Source organism: Sceloporus undulatus, chromosome 5 (genome assembly GCF_019175285.1).
Source record: "Sceloporus undulatus isolate JIND9_A2432 ecotype Alabama chromosome 5, SceUnd_v1.1, whole genome shotgun sequence".
Classification (NCBI taxonomy): Eukaryota; Metazoa; Chordata; class Lepidosauria; order Squamata; family Phrynosomatidae; genus Sceloporus; species Sceloporus undulatus.
Window position 1 is genome coordinate 141,493,316 of NC_056526.1, and position 16,957 is coordinate 141,510,272.

Consider the following 16,957-nt stretch of genomic DNA (forward strand, 5'->3'; position numbering starts at 1 on the left):
TGCTCAGGTTCTGTAGGTTCTAACCCATGACCTCCCTGCTTGTGTCCATCCATCTGGCTTGCGGTCTTCCTCTCTTTCTATTGCCTTCTACTTTTCCTAGCATCATTGTTTTTTCTAACGAGTCACGCCTTCTCGTGATGTGGCCAAAGTACAATGGCCTAAATGTAATCATCTTGGCTTCCAGGAAGAGTTCAGGCTTGATCTGTTCTAGGATCCATTTGTTTGTCTTTTTGGACTGTCCATGGTATCCATAGCACTCTTATTTTCATCTTCCTTTTCATTTTTTCCCCACAAAGACGTTCTGAAAAATTTGCTGACTTCATCATTATAGTTATCACAAAATATAGTGATGGCTACCAACTTAAATGTATATAAGATATCATATATATTCAGGAAGAAAAGGTCTATCCATAGTGATTAGTCACAAGTAATCACATAACCATGGGAAAATAGTAGGAGAGGACTTCTCATATGTATGTTGCTAACCATTTTAAAAAGCCAGATGCTGAATTAGATAGGCCTGTAGTCTAATTCCTCAGAGCTGTATCTTCTGAATATTTGGCGGGGGGGGGGGGATTGTTTCTATTCGGCATGAAATTGTATTTGGCATAAATACCTTTTATTTATGGTTACCATATCAAGGAGACAGCCAAGGGCCATGGTCACAGAATCCCTGCTGAGATCTTGCAAATTCAGGTTCATGGCTTTCTTTATTCAATCTTCCTCTTTGTTACGTCTTCCTCTCTTCCTTACTGCCCTCTACCTCACTGAGCATAATTGTCTTTTCCAATGAGTAATGTCATCTCACGATAATCCAAAAATCAGTCTACCACTTCTACCAGTCCTCCACATATTTGCACACAGTCTCTCTCGTATGCTTGGATTACCACAAGGAGAACCAGTGTAGCGCAGTGGTTTAAGTAGAGGCTAGGGTTCAAGTCCTCATTCAGCCATGAAAACCCACTGGGTGACCTTAGGCAAGTTATACTTTCTCAGCCTCAGCGGGAAGCAAAAGTCAGCTCCCTCGAACAAATCTTGCCAAGAAAACCCCAGTGACAGGTTCACCTTAGGGTCATCATAAGTCAGAAAAGACCTCAAGGTGCACAATAACAACAACCACTGGCATTCCTCTTACCTGTATTCTGCAATCTGCTTTACCTTTCTGTCCTTTATTTCAAATACTGTATATTCTTTTCCCCATACCTTCACTACCTACCTTTTTCTCTTTATTGCAAATTCTGTTTTCTCTTTAAACATCTTAATGGTACATTCCTGCCCTCATGTCACTTTCTTCTTTTCAATTATGTATATGTGCCTTCAGGTTATAGCAACCCCATTATTTCATAGGGTTTTCTTAAACAAGCAGTACTCAGAGGTGGTTTTGCCAGTTGCTTCCTCTGCAGTATAGCATACCACACCGGGTATTCCTTGGTAGTTTCCAATCCAAGTACTGAGCAGGGCTGAACCTGGCTAGCTTCCAGGATCAGACAGGATCTTGTGCCTTTAGGGTGTTACAGTACACTCCAACCTCATTTTTCTTTGTTTTCCTTAAAGCCTCACATCCTTTGCACACACACACCCCACCCTTTCCTTATTCTTTTGGAATTCACTTCCCTCTAAGATTCATGTCAACCATAGTCTTGTTTCCTTCTTCTTTAAAAAGGAATTATCTCTTCTTTCAAGTTTATTCTGATTAAAGATGTTTTTGTCTGGCTGGCATTTTGCTTTTAAAAATCTCCTTCCACCCGTTTCTGGTCTCTTGTATTAAAGATAAGGGCTGCCTTTCTTTCTCTACAATATTTAGTAATTTTAAGCTCCATACAAATCATTACAATTATCCCAGCATTTCCTCCTGCCTCCCACCTATTTTGTTTTTTTAAAAGAAGATTCTAACCAGTTAATTTTAAATATTTTAAAGATTTTGGTTACTAAGGTTGTATGATTATACAGGTTGAGTCTCCCTTATCCAAAATGCTTGAGAGCAGAAGAAACTTTTGGATTTAGATGATGATGATGATGATGATGATGATGGGAGGGGGGAATTTTGGAATACAGTGCACCCACGTCATATGCAGGTACACTATATGCAGCTTTCAGCTTATGCTGAAAGCTGTGCAACAAAGAGGAAATGGTGCGCACGCCACACCGCATCATGTGTATGAGGCCCATTAGTTTCAATGGGGCACAAGCACCCACAGAACTTGCCTTAGGCAGTGGGGTCTGTAACGAATCCCTGCGTAAGGCAAGGGCGTATTTGCATATACATAATGATATTCTAGTTCATTTCCTTCAAGGAGGAAGGGGCTGGCTTTCTTCTCCATGTGCTTTTGGTGAGATCTAACCTTATACTTTGAATTATTGCATTCTGGGAGTCACTGCTGGGAGGAGTCTCAACTTTAAATTCTACAGAAGGCTGGCAGAGGCGCGCACCTAATGGCGCGCAAATTTTAATTTTTCTATATAGTAAGGGAGGTTTTGGAGAATAGAGGAGAAGCTGACTTTAACTCAGTGCCAGAGCTTGGGGACAAAGGCCAAGTTTAGCAGGGGAAGCACACAGTCTTGTTTCATTGTCTCCTTTAGACTTCTCAGTATGGACACTGAAGGCCCTGCTGCAGTCACCTGCAACACTTGTGGGATGTTTGTCTTCTTGCCTAGAGAAGTGGTGAACTTCACTTGCCCCAAGTGCAAGTTGGTAGCTCTTAGAAGAGAAAGTACAGCAGCTGGAGGCCCAGGTCGCTACACTTCAGCATCATAGGGAGCAAGAGGTTTTCCTGACCAGAATGGACCAGATGGTCCTGGACAGGAAATACACAGAGGAAGTTGCTGGGGAGGAGGAGGTCACTTCACACACAACAGAAGTAGATAGTTGGAGGAAGGTCACACACAGAAGTACACAAACCAAGGAACGTTCTGTAAGCTTGCAGCTACAGAATCGATTTCAATCTCTCTCTACTATCAGGGATGATGAGGAACAACAGCAGGGACAGACCTCAGGGACAGAGCAGGGGACCCAGAGAGCTCCATCAAAGGGAACAGCCGCTGCTAAGTCTCGGAGGAGGCGTGTAGTTGTCGTGGGGGACTCTTTGCTGAGAGGCACTGAAGCAGTGGTTTGTGGACCTGACAAGATGTCTTGGGAGGTGTGCTGTCTCCCTGGGGCAAAGATCCGTGATGTGACAGAGAGGCTGACAAGACTTGTCAAGCCTACTGACCATTACCCCTTTCTTTTAGGTCATGTGGGAACCAATGATACTGCAAGGCATAGCCTTCAGAATATCATAAGGGATTATGAGGCTTTAGGTAGGATGTTGAAAGAGGTGGATGCACAGGTTGTCATCTCCTCTCTTCTCCCAATAGAAGGGCATGGTCCAGGAAGGAAGAAGAAAATAGCGGATGTAAACAACTGGCTCTGCAGATGGTGCCGCCGAGAACGATTTGGATTCTTGGATCATAGGCTGCGGTTCCATGAGGAAGGACTTCTGGCAAGGGATGGGTTGCATCTCACGCCAGTTGGCAAAAACATTTTTGCCTATAGCCTCAAGAATTTGATCAGGAGGGCTTTAAACTGAGTTATGTGGGGGAGGGAGACTGTATTCTGGAGGGCAAAAGGGCTGGAGAAGATAGTCAAACTGACAGAGAGAGAACAAGACAAACAGTGCAAAGACCCAACAGTGGGAGGAAAAATAACTTGCACAGGCAGCAAGTAAAGGGAACACATGGTCTTAGATGCCTCTACACTAATGCACAGAGCATGGGAAATAAGCAAGATGAACTTCAACTCCTAGCACAACAAAGCAAATATGATATAATAAGCATCACTGAAACCTGGTGGGATGAGTCTCATAATTGGAATGTAGAAATAGAGGAGTATAACCTTTTTAAGAGAAATAGGCCAAACAGGATAGGAGGAGGAATAGCACTATATGTCAGGGACATTTACATCAGTGAAGAGATTCAGGACATCAATCCTGGAAGCCAGGTGGAGAGCATCTGGATAAATATTAAAGAGCAGGGAAACAACGATGTTATGGTGGGAGTCTACTACAGACCCCCAAGTCAGACTGAGGAATTGGATGATGTCTTTCTAGAACAGATAACCACACATTCAGAAAGGAGAGATGTAGTAGTGATGGGCGACTTCAACTATCCTGATATTTGCTGGAAGTCGAACTCAGCCAAATCCTCAAGGTCTACCAATTTCCTTACTTGCCTTGGAGACAATTTCATTGTCCAAAAGGTGGAAGAGGCAACAAGGGGTTCAACTATTCTAGATCTGATCCTAACCAACAAGGATGACTTGGAAGTGACCATGTTCTCCTGGAGTTTGTTATACAATGGAAAGGAGAAGCCAGGCATAGTCAGACACACATTCTAGACTTTAGGAAAGCTGATTTTAGTAAACTTAAAGAAATATTGGGTGTGATCCCATGGTCAACAATACTAAAAGAGAAGGGAGCTCAAGATGGATGGGAGTTTCTTAAAAGGGAGATTCTGAAGGCACAATTTCAAACACTTCCAACGAGGAAGAAAAATGGGAGATGTCTCAAGAAACCAGGATGGATGACTAAAGAACTTTCAACTGAGCTAAGATTAAAAAGGGACATGTATAAGAAATGGAAAAATGGGGAAATCACCAAAGAGGAATTCAAATAAATAGTGAGCCTGTGTAGGGGTAAAGTCAGAAAAGCCAAAGCACAGAATGAACTCAGGCTTGCTAGAGAGGTTAAGAACAACAAAAAGGGCTTTTTTGGATATGTCCGCAGCAAAAGGAAGAAAAAGGAAACGGTAGGGCCACTGCGTGCAGAAGATGGCAAAATGCTAACAGAGGACAGAGAAAAGGCAGAATTACTCAACACTTTCTTTGCCTCAGTCTTCTCAGAAAAGGCAAAGGGAACTCAACCTGAGGATAATGGAGCAGAGGACAGAAAAGAGGAATTTCAGTACAGAATAAGCAAAGAGATAGTACAGGAATACCTGTTTAACCTAAACGAATATAAGTCTCCAGGACCAGATGAACTACATCCAAGGGTATTAAAAGAACTGGCAAATGTAATATCGGAGCCATTGGCAATAATCTTTGAGAAGTCCTGGAGAACAGGAGAAGTGCCAGCAGACTGGAGGAGGGCAAACGTTGTCCCCATCTTAAAAAAAGGGAAAAGAGAGGATCCCAACAATATGATATTCTTGCAAACAAGCTTGTAAAATGTGGGCTAGACAAGGCAACTGTTACATGGATTTGTAATTGGTTGACTGACCGAACCCAAAGAGTGCTCAACAATGGCTCTTTTTCATCCTGGAGAGAAGTGACGAGTGGGGTCCCACAGGGCTCTGTCCTGGGCCCAGTGTTATTCAACATCTTTATCAATGACCTGGATGACAGGATTGGGAGCATACTTATCAAATTTGCAGATGACACCAAATTAGGGGGAGTAGCTAATACTCCAGAGGACAGGATCAAGATTCAAAATGACCTGAACAGACTAGAAAACTGGGCCATAGCTAACAAAATGAAATTCAACACGGAGAAATGTAAGGTACTGCTCTTAGGGCGGAAAAACGAAAAGCACACATATAGGAGGGAGGACACCTGGCTGAATGAAACTACGTGTGAAAGGGATCTAGGAGTCCAAGTAGACCATAAGTTGAACATGAGTCAACAATGCGATGCGGCAGCTAACAAGGCCAATGTGATTTTAGGCTGCATCAATAGAAGTATAGTGTCTAGATCAAGGGAAGTAATAGTGCCACTATATTCTGCTCTGGTCAGGCCCCACCTGGAATATTGTGTCCAGTTCTGGGCACCACAATTTAAAAAGGACATTGAGAAACTGGAGTGTGTCCAAAGGAGAGTAACTAAAATGGTGAAAGGTCTGGAAACCATGCCCTACGAGGAACGACTTAGGGAGCTGGGGATGTTCAGCCTGGAGAAGAGAAGGTTAAGAGGTGATATGATAGCCCTGTTCAAATATTTGAAGGGATGTCATATTGAAGAGGGAGCAAGCTTGTTTTCTGCTGCTCCAGGACCCGGAGCAATGGATGCAAACTGCAGGAAAAGAGATTCCACCTCAACATTAGGAGGAACTTCCTGACAGTAAGGGCTGTTCGACAGTGGAACAAACTCCCCCAGAGTGTTGTGGAGTCTCCTTCCTTGGAGGTCTTCAAACAGAGGCTGGATGGCCATATGTCGGGGATGCTTTGATTGTGTTTTCCTGCATGGCAGGGGGTTGGAATGGATGGCCCTTGTGGTCCCTTCCAACTCTACGATTCTATGATTCTATGATTCTATATATTTTAAAGATAGGACCAGATCTAAAAATAACATTCATTTATGTTTCACATACACCTTATATGCATATCCTGAGGGTAATTTATACACAATATTTTTAATCATTTTGTACATGAAACAAAGTTTGTATACAGTGAACCATCCTAAAGTCAAGGTGGTTATCCTGGCCATCCATGTGGATAATTTTGGATTTCTGCTTATTTTGGATTTAGGAATTCCATATAAGGAGACTCTGCCTTTAGTACAATTCTTATCATCATTATGGGTTCTTAGTACAGACAGAAAGTGATGGTGGTTATCCTGTCCACATTTCAGCTGGTAAAAGGAACCTGCCTTTATTCTCAATTCAGACCTGGCTACTGCATAGTAGGCAAAGGAAATATACCCTCCAGGCTCAACTGTTTCTACTACCACACTGGAAATTTTTACCCTGGAAAGAGATGAAGTCTCTCACAGCTTAAAGGATTCTGGGGAAAGGAAAACTTCCATTTGACATGCTACAAAACCACTTCCTGTTTCCCTTAAAATCCTTATAGTTTAATAAATACTTGAGGCTGGGAAATTGGTCTCGGTGGATAATATTCTCCAAACTGTGTGCCCTCTGGGAGGCTATAGGGTGAAACCATTCTTCAAAAGACAATATTTCTTGTCCATTATTTCCATTTAGACTTCCAGAATTTTTCATATGCTAAAGAAGAGCATTGCTTGTGTATACAGGGGCCTATGACATTTTGACTTCTATCTCATGCCTAAGAAACTTCTAGCAAAATCTTCTACATTTAATGGGGAGTTCCTCCAAATATCTATGCACAGAATTACAGTCATAATTTCTCAATATTGATATATTATGTTTTGCCTATGGGAGAACACAAGCACTCTGACACTGGCAAAGAGGAAAATAGGCCAATCAATAATGTATAGCTTGATCATACTAGGAGCCAGTTTCAAAGCCTCAGGATTTACTAAAGGGCAGTAAAGAAAACAAACTGTTCATGGTCAAAACAGGAAGGATCACAGTGCACAATGCTGGCAGTTTATCTACAGTGTGACCCACGAAACAATCTAACTGGCACTTAAGACAGCACAGAGGGATTAAGCCAGAATGTGGTGGTAAATCAGTTTGCACCATCATGAAATCCTTAAATGAAGTTGTTGACAAGCAGATTGGCCAAATACCACAAAAATGCCTAGCATAAAACTGAGATATAACGGATAAACTGACATAAATTTAAGACAGATAAGTTCTTTCCCTCCCCAGTATGTATCCAGTATGGATACAAAGGGCAACATTAAAATTAAAAATAATCACAGTAGGATATTTCCAATCTCAAACACATGATTTCATAAAAACATCAACATGTTTCTCCATAGCAAATACTATAGACACATAGCACTAGAATTGTATAGGCTTTCAAACGACTATGTTTACTAAAAATGCAGTCAATAGGCATGAATATTTTGCCCTATTTAAAATTTATGGAAAGCCAGCGTGGCATGGTGGTTTGAGTGTTGGACTATGACTCTGAAGACAAGGGTTTGATTCCCATATTGGCTATGAAACCCAGTGTGTGAACTAGGGCAAGTCACATGATCTCAGCCTCAGGAGAAAGCAATGGAAAACCCACTTTGAACAAATCTTGCCAAGAAAACCCTATGACCTTAGAGTCGCCATAAGTTGGAAACAACTTGAAGGCACACAAAACACACACACTTATGAAAAACTATCAATATTAGACAAAGAAAGGAAAAGCAGCATTAGGACAACTATATTACTGAATGTTATTGGGCAGAAAGCCTTTCCGTAACGTATCTTAGATACTGCCACTTAGCTCATTTTATCAATTTATGTCATTTTATCAAATTATATCATTCTCATCCACCAAGAGCTCCCAAAATCTGCTATTTTCTCTGAAAGCAACAACAGGAGTACTTCATTTAACAAAGCCTCCAGCAAAGAAGCTCCTTTTTACAAAGGCTAAATTCACACTACAGAAATAATCCAGTTTGACACCACCTTAACCACCATGGCTCAGTGCTATGGAATTCTAGAAACTGTAGTTTTGTGAGACATTTAGCCTTTTCCATCAGATTGCTCTGGTGGCAAAACAAATTATAATTCCCAGAAGTCCACAGTGTTGAGCCATGGCAATTAAAGTGATGTCAAACTGGGTTATTTCTGCTGTGCAGATGCAGCCAAAGGTTTTTGTGTGTGTGTGTGTGTGTGTGTCTTCCTCTATCTAGTTGGAAGGTTTATAGTTGCATCTGCATTGGTAGGGTGGTATAGGAGGATTGAGAAAAACAGACTTTCCGTGTTGGCTTGCACCAGAACATCTACATTAAATAATACAATAAAAACCTTAGCTGGAAAAGAACAGGAGTCTCCTCTAACCAATCTTAGAATAGCTGTGTGTGCCTGCATACAACAGGCAAAGTAAACAGCTAATCCCAGCATCTCTCACTGTGCATGTGTGAACAGCAAAATAGAAAGAGAATGGGAGAGGAAATATGCCTGCCTCACCAGCTACCTCTAGAGAGTTTTTTAAAAGTGTAATCTATAGATGTGATCACTAAAGAGGAAATCATTAAAAAATAGAGACTGGTGAAAGAAAATGTCAATTCTAAGAAGTTTCAAATGTTTATATTTACTTATGTAAAGGCTTAGCTGACCTGGTTGTTTCACTTCACATGTGTGTATAGTTAGTTTTGAATCCAAAGTTGTCTCAAACATGTTGAATAGTTTTGTTTTGTTTTAGGTGGTCTAGGAACTTATCCTTATTCTTTCCATGTTATATCTGCCTCTAGTACCATGTTTTCTATTAAAGAAATAATGCCCAGGAGCACATCACCTTTGTTAGCTGAGGTAAACAATATAAAAATAAAGTCAGCCACACTCACTAGTACAGAACTTCATTGGCTTCATGCCTCTCGTATCTCACTGTTTCACACATCATTCTGTAAAAGAAAGAAAAGAAATTATTATTAAAAGTTTCATTCATACAATAATCTTATTTAGCATTCGTTGTTATGATTAGCCTCTTTAATCCTGTGTACTTTTAATAATTTACCCCAAATATGTTCACTATTACTAGCAATCCTCTGTCTTACAGTTGCATTAAAGCAATACATCTGAAAACCAATAATGTCATTAATGTCTGATTGCACTATGGCAATTTATACACATGACACAATAAATATGTAGAAAGTAAATATTATGTGCAACTCTCATTTATGATTGATCTCTGTACTGTACTCAAAAGGAATTATCATATTGTAACTGTAATATAAAAAAATATTGTAATTGTAACATGAGAGCCAACATAGCATAGTGGTTTGAGTTTTGGATTGTGACTCTGGAGACCAAGGTACGATTCCCAGCTCAGCCATGGATACTCACTGGGTGCTCTTGGGCAAGTAACACTCTCTCAGCCTCAGGGGAAGGCAATGGCAAACTTCCTCTGAACAAATCTTGCTAAGAAAACCACATGCTAGGCTTGCCTTAGGATCGCCATAAGACAGAAACGACTTGAAGGCAGACAACAAACAAACAAACTAATTGTAACATGAATTAAATTCAGTGCCCCTCACCACTGGTCACTAAATGCAATTGCAATTATTTCTAATGTCAAATATCTTATCAACAGTTAAGAAAAGCTAATTCATCATTAGAGTGATAAGCTTTCTGTTTTATGACAGTATTTAAAGAAAGTTATATATACAGGAATACTGAGAATTTTGAAAGGAGGATGATAACGTTATGCAAAAATGTGAAATGCCAACAGCTAAAACAAAAGAACCATAGAATTTAAAAAAATGAGGATATTAAGATATTAAGGAAATTTTTATGAACAAACTGATTAAAGTTTCCAGATAGGAGGCTTGCCAGCATCTTCTCCTCATGCTTATTGTTTCAGATGTCATTTTTCATATTACTTGTCAACACTTTCATATCTGAAGATTAATTTATATTAAATTGGTCTCATCCCATAAAATACATCATATTAAAATAAAGAATATACAAAGTGCTCAAACTATCTCAGATTACACAGAGAAAGGATCTAAATTTACAACTGGACATCTTGTTTTTATGGTAACAATAATTACATGACTCAATTAAGACTATCAAATTTCTGACTAATTTATGCAAACCTAGTTGGAAAACAGAAAGGGTAACTGGAGGGCAGGAATAAAGAGGTATGACAGATTTACTCAACAGGCTCTTATTCATATTTTCCTGAAATAAATGTTTCCTCTTCAGTTCCAAGAAGACTCTTACATTCCTTGGGGCTCTCCTACTGCAAAAAGCCTTTCAAGTCACCCGTAGCTCCAAATCATATATTAACACTGGAAAAGTTAATACATTTACTTACTATTCCAGGGCTGCCAAAGAACTGATAGTTAAAAGATTCATCAGAAGATTAACAAACAGGTTTCAGATTTTGGGATTTGTAAGAAAAACTGAGGATTCCCCATTGTCACTTCTATCAGCAGCTGTGGCTCTAAGAAGCAGTTTTATACCAAAGATTTGCTTTGACTTTTTGCTTTGACTTTTTCTTTGAGCTGCAGCTCATATGATCAAGCTATTAAAAATCTAAAACAATAAGGTCATTTAAACAAGAGCACAAACTCTATCCACACTAACATGAGTCAGTTTTTCATATCTTAATAATAATAACTATAGAACTGATTTCAGATAGAAAGGGGCACAAATATCAAGAGGCAGGAAGGAAAAAAATGTATTCATTTGGCTAAATACTACTGCTAGTCCCAACTAAAGTAAACCCATTATGCAGTGGGACTTATGTGTTGACCTTTGTCGCATTCATTCTTTGAACCTACCTGAGTGGAACTAAAAATTAGATTTTGCCCAACTATTAGTTCTGATAGTTTTTTGGTAAGGTTTTTGAGCTATATGGCCATGCTCTGGAAGAGCTTATTCCTGACGTTTCACCAGCATCTGTGGCTGGCATCTTCAGGGAATGCTGGCATGGAAGTGAGTGGGGTATATATACTGTGTGACCCTTGGCTGAGAGGAAATGATCCTGGGTGGTTTTCATTTGAACTTGCTGGGTCTTGATTTTGGTGTTTTTCAGGACTGGTACCCAAATTTTGTTTACTTTAAGGGTTTCTTCTTTCCTATTGAAATTGTCTAGGTGTTTATGGATTTCAATGGCTTCCCCGACAGTTGTTGGCATGGTCCAGAATTTCAGGGTCAGGGGAGTTTCCCAGCAGACCATGGATCACTAATTAAATAGACATCCTGAGGCCTTGCAATTCAACAACAGACCAACATACAGAGTAACATGTTAACTCACTTGCTCTATACAGAAGAGGAGGAGAAGACAAATTTCTGTGTATTTAACAGAGATTAGTTTTTAAAAAATGTAAATTAAATTAAGAGACATTTATAAGTGCTTAATAGATTCTACTCCCAAAAGGTCTAACCTCTACAGAATGGTCTAATTGTAACTTTAAACACTTTACCCATAACCTACATTGAAACAAAAGAAGGAAAGATTCAACACCAGTTTCCATCTGGTACAGATACCCAATTTCTGTCCAACAGAAATTATTTATTTTTGGGAGTTTTTTAGAAAATATTCTTTATTGATTAATTAAAACAAACAATTAAAAATGGTGAAGTGTTACAGAAATTATTTCAATCATGTGTGCAAGTTTTCAGTACTGACATTTGACATTTCAGAACAGTATTAGAAAATCATAGTTGTTCATGTTTTCCCCAACACAATATTGTGAATATGTGACACAAAAATATTATCTTTCCCTCTACCATCACATACTTAGTTCATATTTGTGCCCATAACTGGGAGCCAGTAGTCACCTAATAATAGATGAGGTTGTATTTCTTCTGAAAGAAAATATTCACAACTTGAAGACTTGGATCTAGCTCTGTCCCACTGACACAGAATGCCTTGTAAAGGTTGTGTGTGGTTCACCAATTATTATCAGTTATTTATGTTCATAACTACCCAACTGGGTTACTGAAATGTGGGATTCCCTTGAAAGTTGGTCTAGAAACTAAAATTAGTGTAAAAAACAACTGTAAGGATGTTAAGTGTGTGGTGGGGGGGGGGGGGAGGACTACCTGTTCCCTTCCAAGACTATTGTAAATATTCAAAACTTGCTTTTAAAACTCTGACCTACCTGAATGCAATTATCTTACAAAGTGCCTTCTCCTATGTTAATGGCCCAGTCCCTAAGATCAACTAACAATGCTCTCTCCTAGTGCCAATCCTGTATGAAATAAAGCCAGTGGTATCTATACAAGGGACTTTTCCAGTGGCAGAGACATTCTCCAAAAGAGGCTCACCTTTGCATCAAGACTGTCTTCTTCCAGACAAAATAGAACAAAATACACAAATCCCTTCCTATCTCCCTTTCACACCTTCCCACCACAAAGTCTGAGTCAGAATTTATACCTCTTCCTCATTCCCTTTCCATCTTCCCACCAGGAAGTCTAGCAAAATTTAAATCCCTTCCTGCCAATTGACCTCACAAGACTGCTACAAAGAGGCGGATAAACAATAGAAAAATGGGGCAAGGAGGTGGATAGCCGGGAAAGTGAGTGAGGAAGGGGTTTGAATTCTGGCTGAGGCTTTGTGGTGGGACTGACTTCCATCAACCAAGAGGAAGACAGACAGCAGGACACTCCAAGCACTTGCTTCTTCCCCCTGGAAGCATGTCAGCTGCTGCTTCTGCCTTTTGAAAGAAAGACTAGAATCACTGCAAACAGAAAGAATGGGATCACTTCTTTGCCTGGCTACAGTCACTCACAAGTAATTCTAAATTTTAAATACTGAATTGAGCATCCACGTTTTTTGGTATCCACAGGGGATCCTGGAACCAAATTCCTAAGGATAAGAGGGCCAATTGTAACTATTTAAAAAATCAGGAGATATGGTATTGCCTTGGCACAGTCTTCATCTCCAATTCATACAGTTTTGCTTTAAGCAACCAAGCACTGTTTTTTTACAATACACCTTCCAAGTAAAGCAGCTCCTTTTGAGGCCTAATCATTTTGCCATCCTTAAAACAAAATGAAATATTATCATTAAATAGTTTACCTGAGCTGGTGTTCTCTCAAATTAGACAAAGCTTCCATTCCATGTAAATAAGAATACACTATCTCCAAATCCTAAAAGAAAAGGAAACAAACATTAAACATTTATAATTAAAAGCACCACATAGAAACAGCAGAAACTCATTTAAAAGGCATACAAAAGTTTAAAAAGTAAATAAAATAGTTCCCCTGCTTACACATTAAAAGCCTTCTTAAACAAAAAGATCTTTGCCTGCCAGCGAAAGGAAAGCAAAGAGGAGGGCAGCCTAGCCTCCCAAGGGAGGGAGTTCGAGGGTGGAAGTAGCCACTGAGAAGGCTCTCACTCATGTCCTCACCAAGGGATGGAACCAAGCGATGGGTGATGATTCCTAGGGAAAGACTTCCCCTTTAGATCTTAAAACTCTGGCAGATTCATATGGGAAGATACAGACTTTCAGATAGTCAAGACCTAAGCTATATAAGGGTGAATAATCATGACCAGCCCTTTGAATTGAGCCCAGAAACAAATTGGTACACAGTGAAGCTGTTTTAACAAGAGAGTTTTTATAATTCCCATATGCATATTATACAGACACAATCTCTAAAAATAAATTGAGGACTAGCTATATATGCATAAAAGAGGCCAACAGCCCACTTCATAACATGTATAAATAGGTCTTATTAAAAGAGTATTACTGGAACTCTGGGGAAATTTCACAGTTCCATAAGACTGGATGTTCTTTCACATATTTTTCACCCCTGGACAAGAAGAGAAAACAAGATTTCTAACTAAAGGATTACACTGTTTACATATTATACTACTACTACTACACCCCATCACAAATCTTAAATGTATGTTACAAACTACAATGTTACTATCAATTGGGATTTAATTTCCAAATGTTATTCTCAACACTATTACCAAACCTATAATTTAACTGTAATGTAAGTGCCAGCCCTTCAAAGCTATCTTCATCGGTAGCTGCTCTTACAAGTAACAAGGGGCAGGAAAAATGTGTTTATATCCTATGATAATCTGTTCTCTGTATGTGCAAAGTTAAGACTCTTGAAAGAAACTGTCCACTCTAGACACAGGAATGCTATGAAACAGATCAAAATTGTGCAAACATTTTTCAAGCTACTGCATCAAAGCTGCCATCATTCATTATCAGGCAATCTGCACATTTGCATTGAAGAAGGTGTGAATTCCTGAAAAGCTATTCCACAAAGCACTAAGGACTATGCTTCTATTAGGAAATAGCTCCCCCTGCCATTTACCAACATCAGAAAAGGAATTTTTCAGTAGCTCACAACTCTTATCTTCCAAATTCTGCAATATTATACAGCTCTGTGAGAGTTTCCAGAGAAGCAGTCATGCTAATCTGGTGCACCAAACAAAACAAAACACAACACAACACAACACAAAAGCCAGTAAGATTTATGATACCTTAAACATCTTATTTAATGGAGAAGATTGAAGCAGATAATAAGCCACAAATGATTATCCCACAATTATTCTGTTTAATCATACAGGTGCAACACACACTGCAGAAATAATCCAGTTTGAGACCACTTTAACTGCCCTGGCTCAATGCTAGGAAATTCTGGGAACTGTAGTTTTGTGAGACATTTAGCCTTCTTTGTCAAAGAATTCTGGTGACACATTAAACTATAATTCCCAGGATTCCCTATCACTGAAGCAGAACGGTTAAAGCTAGAGCCAGGACACTTAATGTTTCAAACTGGATTATTTCTGTAGTGTGTTTTGGATGATAGACAGGTATAGTCTACTTGGAGGCCAGAGGTCTGCACACATCTCCACAAGATCTGAAAGGGTTGCACCTGAAGACATCCCCCCCCCTTTTTTTTTTTAAACTTAAAAATCCCTTGTACCTTCTGGTTTTTAAAAAGGTCCCCCACCCCTGGTTAAAACAATCCATGGGAGAAAATGGGAAACTTTTCCCTGCACCTCAAAAAGTCAGGAGATCTTTTATTGAAAAAATGAAATATTTGGTGTTGGGGGCTGCAGGGGAAGCACTGAGGTCTTAGGGGGCATATGTGACCCAAGGGGATGACCCAAGAAATGCAACCATGGTAGAATACAATGTTGAAAACATATGGCAAATATTCTTTTCTCCCCTGGCAAAGTATAATTAAAACAATATCCATGGTGAGATGGGGGAAGCTAGCAATGCCCGTCCATGAAGGAAAAAATAATCTCAAATCGGTAGATGGGCAATACATTTATCAGGACAACAAAAACATGCAGAATTGTTTTATTCAATAACAATTACCTGAGAGAAAATTTGTCTAGGAATCTCTAGGTCCTCCAGTGCAACTCTGTGGTCAATATCTGTCAGACATTGACCACAAAATTACGCTAGAGAAGCTACAGATGCCTAGTGGAATGTTCTCTCTAGGAACCTTTAGGTCCTAAAGTGCGACTTTTGATTACAGTTGACCATAAAGTTGCACTCGAGGACCTAGAGATTCCTAGAGAGAACATACTAATAAAATCCGTCAATAATCAAATCCACAAAATTCAAAGCCACAAATGTGGAGGGATGAGTGTACTCTTGGAAAGTTTTAGGGTAGGTAAGACAATGTGGCTGAGACCAATTTTTGCTTCTACTGTATTTTCTTCTGAAAATTGGCTGAACATAGGTCCTAAACATAACTCAAAAGTCTATTTCTGCTTTCATTTTTGTAGGGGACTTTGTTTTTTGGTTTGTTTTTTATGGTTTTCAGTGTTTTATGGCTGGGTCAGGGTGTAAACTAAAACCACACCAGACAGCATTTGGAGGCATGGGGGATTTTTCGACAGAAATCTAAGGACTTTGGGGGGCCCTCAGAAACTATAAAAAAAAGACACTGTATGTCGCTTGTGGGACTCACTTTTCCCACTCCTAGCAATGCATTTCGTAGTAGTAATGATTGCTCCCCATATTTGAAAACATACTGGCTTCCTGAAACTCTCTCTCTCTCTCTCTCTCTCTCTCTCTCTCTCTCTCTCTGTCTTTCCTGTTTTAACCAAAATTTTTGAATTGGAATACAGAGTCAAGATAAAGAGGTTGGTCTTTATATTACATTCAAGCTGCACTGATGTTTTTAGCCCTGTTTACCCATTTACCCTGGACTACATTTACAAATGGAGCAGCACACAAAATACTGAAAAAGCGTTGAGAGAAGAGGCACCTATAGAGAAAGAGAAACTGAGGCAGAAAAAGGAGGACGCTGAGAGAAGAGGCACCTATAGAGAAAGAGAAGCCAAGGCAGAAAAAAGAGGATGTTGCGATAAGAGGAGCCTATAGAGAAAGAGAAGCCAAGGCAGAAAAAGGAGGACGTTGAGTTAAGAGACATCTATAGAGAAAGAGAAGCCAAGGCAGAAAAAGGAGGACGCTGAGATAAGAGACACCTATAGAGAAAGAGAAGCCAAGGCAGAAAAAGGAGGACACTGAGATAAGAGACAGCTATAGAGAAAGAGAAGCCAAGGCACAAAAAGGAGGACACTGAGATAAGAGGCATTTATAGAGAAAAAGAAGTCAAGGCAGAAAAAGGAGGACGCTGAGATAAGAGGAGCCTATAGAGAAAGAGAAGCCAAGGCAGAAAAAGGAGGA

General features: G+C 39.6%; 1 protein-coding gene across 1 annotated transcript in view; it reads right to left on the minus strand.

Moving 5' to 3' along the window:
• RAPGEF2 (Rap guanine nucleotide exchange factor 2) overlaps nt 1-16,957 on the minus strand; it is a 226,347-nt gene that overhangs the window by 136,031 nt on the left and 73,359 nt on the right. The window contains 2 exon segments of the mRNA XM_042469076.1: nt 9,179-9,235; nt 13,366-13,436. Coding sequence (XP_042325010.1) covers nt 9,179-9,235; nt 13,366-13,436 — 128 coding nt within the window.